Genomic DNA, 7,719 nt, shown 5'->3' with positions numbered 1-7,719 from the left:
GGTCTTTGCCACAACAGTGTGATGTAGACCAATTCACACCTACCAATTTCTCATCCACGTTACAAAATACTCCCTTATGGGAACCGGCTGTTGTAATCCCCTATGCCATCCAAAGCAAAGGGGAGTGGTCTTGGAAAAGCATTGATAAAATTTTCAAGCCACCTTATTTAATAATTATGCATAAGGAAAAGACAAAAGAGGAATTGACATACACAACAAACTTGAATAGTAGTATTAGTAGTTGTTTTATTTAGGATAAATTGTTGTGACCTCCACTAAAGTTTGGTATTTTGTAATTATCTTCCTTGAACTTTTTGGCATAGCAGCAAAGTAGACCCCTTCTGTTAGAATCCTCTAAAACGAGGCATAAAATGTCCAAAATACTCTTGCAACTACTTTTGACCAAAATGTTTATTTTCCAAATTTTCTTTTCATATGAATTTCTAGCCCAAGCCCTTCCAATCTCTTTTCTGAATTTAATTTTATTTTTCAAATTTGCCCTTCATATCAATCACTCAAAGGCAAAACTACCACATTAAATTTTATTTTTTCTGGTTGATTATAAATTTTGTATTGTTTTTTCCATAAAAAATGAGCCTCAGTAATAATTGTATGGGTATTTTGGACATTTTTCATATCTTTTGTTAGATGATTCTAATGGAGGGGATCTACTTACAACCATGTAATAAGGTTCAGGGGAGGTGATTACAATTACGGAACTTCAAAGAGATTTCAATAATGGTCCAAAACTTTCCCAAAGTTTTAGAAATTTACGCGCACAAACACACACACATATATATATATATTAATAGTTGAAAAACTTTCCAATAATATTTATGCAAGAAAAAGACAAAAGAGTTTGGCGTTGGATATGCATTATAGTAGTTTTTTTTATATATTGGTAGTTGGGATAAGTCTTAGTAACATATTGCTAAGCTTTTTAATTCACAAGAAGACAAAAGAGTAGTTGGCTTGGATATGATGTAAATATGGGATAATAGTAGTAGTTTTTTATAAGATAAATTGCTGAAACGTCCCTTGAAATTTGGTAACTGCAATCATCTCCTCTAAATTTTTTGATATAATTGCAAGTAGACCCACTCTAGTAGAATCTTCTAAAATGTTAGTAGTTGGGATCTTGGATGGCATCTTATTATATGGAAAACCTATGATGCCGGAAAAGACATGGTACCAGATATTTACAAATTCTTAGAAGTTTAGTGCATATATCTTGACATGTCATTATTTCTTTTGTTCTTTTTAATTTTGTAATTTTCTTTATCTTTTATAAAAGATTTTCCATTTTTACATACAGGCACATGACTAGCTAGTGCCAACACATGGTTCCAACAACACCTCAACCTGTTACCGAAACTATACATCAAGAACATTTTCCATGAATGATAAGGGAGATGTTCTCACAAAGTACTTTTCACACTGATCTCATAGTGTGTCTTGGCAGCACATCAGGAACATCTTTTGTGCATGTATTTATTATCATGGGGAGATGTTCCAAATTAATGGTGGGATGTGACGGTAAGCTCGGCATGAGGAGCATTCTCTAAGGAGAAATGCCAAGTTTTTTTTTTTTTCGTGTGTGTAAAACGGACCCAAGTATGGGACCTTATCAACAGATTTGATGACAATTAATTAAATTAGTTAAATTTGATGACAACTGTGGGGATCAATGATAATGCCACATGGCATTGGGGCATTAATGCATTATTATCAGTACGGCCCATAGCATTAGGGGTGTTCATAAAAAATTGAAAAACTAAAATATCGAACTGAATCGAGCAAACCAAACCGAAAAATGTGATTAATCAAATCAATTGGTTTGGTTTTTTGTTAATCTAGAAAAAACTGGCGGTAATCCAAATCGGCCAATATACGTACTTAAATGCATAATATATATATATATATATATATATATATATTATTTACAATTACTATTTATCATATATTTATTTATAAGATTGTTATAAACATAAGATGCCAAAAAAAAAACCAAAGAATTAAACCGATCAAGTAATGGTATCGGTTCGATTTCAGTTTGAGAGTATGAAAAAACCGATAGAACTGATTCAATTTAAAGAAAAACGGGTCTGTTAACCAAACCGTAAACACCCCTACATAACATAAAGCACAGCCATCAAGTTCAAACAATCTACTCTTCTCTAAAAGATGGATTAATTCATTTAATTGAACTTTATGGCTATGTTATTGTCTGTGGAACCGATAATAACACTCCCATAAATTGCATATATATGGCTCATAACCACCTAATTTCTCACTTTGATTTATGGTTGGTGCGGGGGCATTAATTATCACCAAATTAACATAACCATCTCCGCCACTTGAAGGTCAAAGCCCCCTTCCCTTGTAGACTTTTTTTGGTCGCAGCTAGCTCTAATTCACAAGCAGCAGGGGAAGATTTTACAGGACACAGTTGATGATCTGGGTGGTCTGAGAAATTGCTCTCCTAAAATCCCTTCCAATTCTTTTTTCTGTCACAGCTTGAGCTCGGTTGTAGACTCGTTCTTTCAACCTGCTAATACATACCACACCATGGAGGGAAAGGAGATGGATATGCAGAAGAAGGTTTTAGATGAACTGAAAGAGCTACTAAAGTCTATAAAAACATTTATTACATAAGAAGGAGAGCAGCTGCTCAGAGGTAGTGATGAAGCTCTCAGGGAATTGTCTATCAGACTCCAAAGAATCCAAGCGGATGTTCAGGAAGCTGAGGCGGAGTCTCTCAATTTCATTGTAACCCCATCTGATGGCTCCAAGGGGATGCTTGAATGGTTTTTGGATGCCAGAGCCTTGCTTTATGACATAGAAGACTTCTTGGACAGGCAAAGCGCCAAAGTTCTCGCATTACGGAAGGAAAATGATAGAGATGGAGCTGCTACAGTTAACATCGGAACTCCCAACTCCCAACTTCAACATAGGAGGGGGAGATCTCCAAGAATTCATAACAAGGTACGCAAGTTCTTCCTAAATCACCTACTTCGCCAAAAAATAAGTTCATTTGAGAAGCGGCTTGAGGATTTAAGAACAAATTCCAATTCTTCTTCTAGTGAATCTACTAGGAGATCTGGTGATATAAGTCGACAGTCATCTGGCGATTCTATTTCGTCTGGTTTTAGTTCTGATGATATAGATCCACAACAATCCGCCGAGGAAGTAGAGATCTTTGGCAGGGAATCCGAAAAGAAAGAAATAATCGAGCTATTGCTAGAGAAAGATGAACAATACCGCGATTCTGTGATTTTGATTTCGATTATTGGTGCCGGGGGTCTTGGGAAAACGGCCCTTGCTAAAATTGTCTATGACGATGACAAGGTGAAGTCCCACTTTGAGATCATGCGTTGGGTACCTATGGGTGATTATGATCTTAGTTCAGATGTAAGTAAGATTGCAGAATCGATAATTAATTGGAAGTTCGGTACATATGGACAACACCCACGATTCTTTGCAACAACTTAAAGAACGTTTGCGAAGGAAGCGTTTTTTGATTGTGTTGGATGATATGTGGATCGATATCTGGTCAAAACTGTGGGGTTTCCTACAGAACGGGGCAAGGGGTAGCCGAGTTTTGGTCACCACTCGAAGCGAGGTTGCAGTTGCACGGTCAATGGGCATGAGCATGACCCACCTTCAGTACTATTTACAGCCATTGGGAGATAAAGCCTCTTTGTCACTATTTGAGAGTATAGCTTTCTGGGAAAGAAGAAAACCTGATTGCTCGCCGTTGGAAGATATCGGGAAGAAGATTTTTAAAAAAGGTGGAGGATTTCCTCTATTTGTTAAGGCGTGGGGAAGCATTCTCCTTATGGGGGATACAAAAAAAGAGTGGCAGCGTTTCTCTGAGAATGAGATATGGGAGGCTGCTAAGATTGGCCAGTGGCAACTTTATCCGCAGTTGAATGTCTGGAAAAATGTTTTACAATCACTTAAATCGGGTTATGTTAGGTTGCCCAGAGATCTAAAGAGGTGCTTAAAGTACTGCTCGCTATTCCCCAAAGGTTGTTGGATTGAGAAGGATGTCTTAATACAGTTATGGATGGCTGAGGGTATCACCCAAAGTGAGGATAAAGGTTGGGAGTTGGAAGATACCAGCATTGATTACTTTGAAAAGTTGGTGTCACAAACTTGTTTCTTTAGGGATGTTGAAAAAGATGAAGATGGGAAAATTTTTAGATGCAAGATCCATGAGCCATTCCATGATTTTGTGCGTGAACTTTCAAGAGATGAATATACATTAATTAAGGATGCAAAAGAAGGATTCAATCATCTTGGGAGGACTCGTCATTTGTCATTGCATTGGGATGTGGATTCAACAAGGAATCGAAGAAATCTTTGTTTTCCCACACTCTCGTGTTTTGGAGGTCTGAAGAAGCGAGATGGTGATGCTACAACTGTGAGTGGTACAAAACCTCTTAGCGCCAGCAATTTGCAAACACTGTTATGTTTTGGAGATCCAGGAAATCAAAATGGGAATACAACAATGATTTTGGGTAACACCAACAGTAATTTGCACACACTGCTATGTTTTGGAAATCCAAAAAATGGTAAGTTGCCAAATCGTCTCTTCTCACGTTTGAATCTGCTTCGAGCATTAGATTTGAGTTCGACTAACATTAAAGAACTGTCACATTCCATTAACAAATTGAAACTCTTGAGATACCTCAATTTGTCTTATACAAGTGTGAAAGGGCTGCCAGAATCAATTTGCGACCTTTGGTTTCTTCAGACATTGAAGCTTTCATATACATTACTTGGTGAATTGCCGAAAGAAACAGGGAAGCTGGTAAACTTGAAGCACCTGGAAATTGAAGGTACTCTTATAAACTATTTGCCTGTTGGGATAGAAAGGTTAACTAGAATCCAAAAGTTGAGTGAGTTCATTGTAAGTGATGGTGAAAGTAGGTGTATGCTTTGTGAACTTCGACCTCTAAGATTCCTCCAGGGAAAGCTAATCATTAGTTACTTGAGTAGACTTAAAAGCATTGAAGACACCCAAAAAGCAGACCTTGCTAACAAGGATCAAATAGATTGGTTGGTGTTGGATGCTAAGAAACACTTCAGCTTGCGGAAACTGGGTCGCAGCACGCATTTGGCTTCTCTTATGCTAGACCATATCCATAACGAGGACACCCAATTGAATTCATCCAATGAAATTGAGAAGATGACAAGGATGCGTGATGTGTTTGAAGGCATCAAACCTCATTCCAATTTGAAAAAGTTAGAAATATGGAACTACATCGGATCTGAATTCCCCTTTTGGATGAAAGATGCATCATCACTCACAAATCTTACCTCTTTGAAGCTCGTCAAGTGCTTGAAGGCGGAGCATTTACCACAACTTGGTAAACTGCAGAGGCTTAAATTCCTTCTCATATGTGAAATGGATGAAGTGAAAAGCATAGGCAATGAATTCTGTGATGAGGGTAACAGCACAGAATGCTTTCCAGAGTTGTTGAGCCTGGTTTTTGAGAGAATGCGTAAATTGGAGAGGTGGGAAGTCACAAGGGAGGTGGGAGATATGCCTAAATTTGAGGAACTCATACTCCGAGACTGTCCTAGCTTGATATCTCTTCCAAGGTTCCACAAAAAACTGAATAAACTAGAGATTTATAATTGCGAGTCACTTTCTCTTAATCCACCTCTACCATCAGTGGAGCACCTTGTTCTGAAATACAATGATTACATGGTGAATGATAAGCAGCGTTCTTTGCCCAACATTCCGGAGCTCAAATCACTGAAAATTACATTATCATCTGACCTCAGGAGCTTCCCGGAGGGCTTGTGCAAGCTCAAAGCACTCAATTCACTTGATATTCACTTTTGTCCCAAGTTAAGATCATTGCCTGAAGAGCTAAATCAGATGACGATTCATCGACTCTGTATCGTTGGCTGTCCACTTCTAATGGAAATTGATAGGTCGACATTATCCCATATAGCTGATATTGAAATCGACCATGTAAAGATCCAACACTATAACTAAATTGGCTCCCCCAAGGTACAGTTTTCTATTAATATATTTACCAATTTTCTGTTTAAATTCCACTCTTTTTTGTCATTTGCATTTAAATGAAACAAGAGGCACAAGAGGCTATACCTTATTCCAATGCAGTGTTTTGAAAGCCGTGGGAGGGGTATGTCTGGAAGGCGCCCCTCCAGACGAGACACCCCTAAAACGCCCTGAGGCATATGCCCGAGGCACTGACACCTCGTACACTTCAGTGCTTGAAACATAAGTCTCATTTGCTTTTTTCATGAGGTATGCTAGAGGTATATGACTCATGCACACATCATGTAAAAAGACAGAAAAAGAGAGAAAAAAAGAAAAAGAAAAAGGAAAAAAAGGAAAGGAAAGGGGAAAGAAAGCCCCCGGACCTATGCATCGCCATTTTTCTTAATATAAAAGATTTTATTAAAAATAAAAATAAAAGTTCTCCCACTTCTTTCTTCTTCCTCTTTTGCCTCCTTGTGTTGGGGAGACTACGCCTCTTATGTTCTGAACTACGCCTAATGCCTCTAGGTAGTGCCTTAGTGGAATACCTCACCTCACGCCTCCACATTTTAAAACATTGTTCCAATGTTTACTTGTGTTGGATCCATTTTTCTCGCAGATCCTTAATTAATGAATTTCTTTGAGTTTTTACTTTTTCCTGCATGAGAAATGTGAGAAAATTTGATTCCAGGCGTGGATTTATAACTTGAAGGCAAACCAAGCTCCATTTGGGATTATAATGGGACTGATTCATCTGTTGAGCTCATCAATGGCAAAGTTTTAAACTTTCGTACTGAGAGAATTATAAGAACCGTATTGTGCATGGTTTTGAGCATTGAAGAACAGGGCAAGGAAAGAAGTGATGATCAAGTCGATCTAGCAGGCATCCGATTCATAAGTGTGGAAGGCCTAATTCATAGGGAGAAAAACAAATTCAGTCGTAGACTTGATGGAATTGAAGTTCAGTTCAGTTGTTTTCTTTTCTCTTCTTTTTTCCTCCTCCTTAATCTAGAGTTGTACCGCATATTGTGAGGGATTGATGTTTGTTGTCATTTATATTTCTACAATTAGAGGCTGCTGATTTCTTTTACAGACGATATAGTTTATTGTTTGCCAAATGCCAATGCACAATTTTATTTTATTTATATCTATATTACTATTAGAAATACAAATGGGGTCTCATATTTTGGGACATTTTCTTCATTAAAATACCACTGTGGTCAATCCACGATGTCATAAAACTCACCATGATTTTAACCCAGGACCTTGAGGGGTCTCCTTTCCCCTTTTTCTCCCTCTTTCCCTCTTGCCTCTTCCCTACTGTCACAGGACACGGAAATGAGCAAATGCTCCCTGCGTTCAAATTTTGTTCCCAGGACCTTGAGGAGTCCTAGCAGCTCTAAAATAGGTGCAGTTCTTGTTTCTGAGACAGTGTGTGTGATACCAATAACATACAGAATTGACCTAACAATTAATGATGATAAGTTTTAATGATACAACCACTCTTTGGGAAGACAAATTTCATGGGCTGTGACTGCCCCTAGGGGTGTAAGCTCCACTTTTGTTGACGTATCAGTTGTAGGGATTTAAATAAATGAGATTGGATTTAAATCGGGACATATTTGAAATCGATCCAACATTGTTCATGTCGGATTCGATCAGATCTGAAGATCTGATCGGATCTGATAAGACTAAAT

At 37.9% G+C, this 7,719-nt stretch overlaps 1 protein-coding gene across 2 annotated transcripts; it reads left to right on the top strand.

The window, feature by feature from the left end:
• Nucleotides 1-2,310: 2,310 nt before the first annotated feature.
• LOC104593499 (putative disease resistance RPP13-like protein 1) lies at nt 2,311-7,167 on the top strand. 2 transcript variants are annotated; one of them, XM_088890970.1, is made up of 2 exons: nt 2,311-6,028; nt 6,735-7,167. In XM_088890970.1, exon 1 carries the CDS (start codon nt 3,458-3,460, stop codon nt 6,011-6,013), a length of 2,556 nt encoding a protein of 851 aa, XP_088747096.1. In that variant the 5' UTR covers nt 2,311-3,457; the 3' UTR covers nt 6,014-6,028; nt 6,735-7,167. The 2 variants fall into 2 exon arrangements, with proteins under 2 accessions (XP_088747096.1, XP_010251676.2); XM_010253374.3 differs by having other exon boundaries at nt 2,312-6,028; nt 6,714-7,167.
• The last annotated feature ends 552 nt before the right edge of the window (nt 7,168-7,719 follow it).

This window comes from Nelumbo nucifera, chromosome 7 (assembly GCF_055504915.1).
Source record: "Nelumbo nucifera cultivar China Antique chromosome 7, China Antique-T2T, whole genome shotgun sequence".
Classification (NCBI taxonomy): domain Eukaryota; kingdom Viridiplantae; phylum Streptophyta; class Magnoliopsida; order Proteales; family Nelumbonaceae; genus Nelumbo; species Nelumbo nucifera.
The sequence above is the reverse complement of the archived record's forward strand: the minus strand, read 5'-3'. Positions and strand labels throughout refer to the sequence as shown.

Coding starts and splice junctions, on each gene's coding strand:
- LOC104593499 (XM_088890970.1), top strand. CDS start 3,458: ATGGACAACACCCACGATTCTTTGCAACAACTTAAAGAACGTTTGCGA.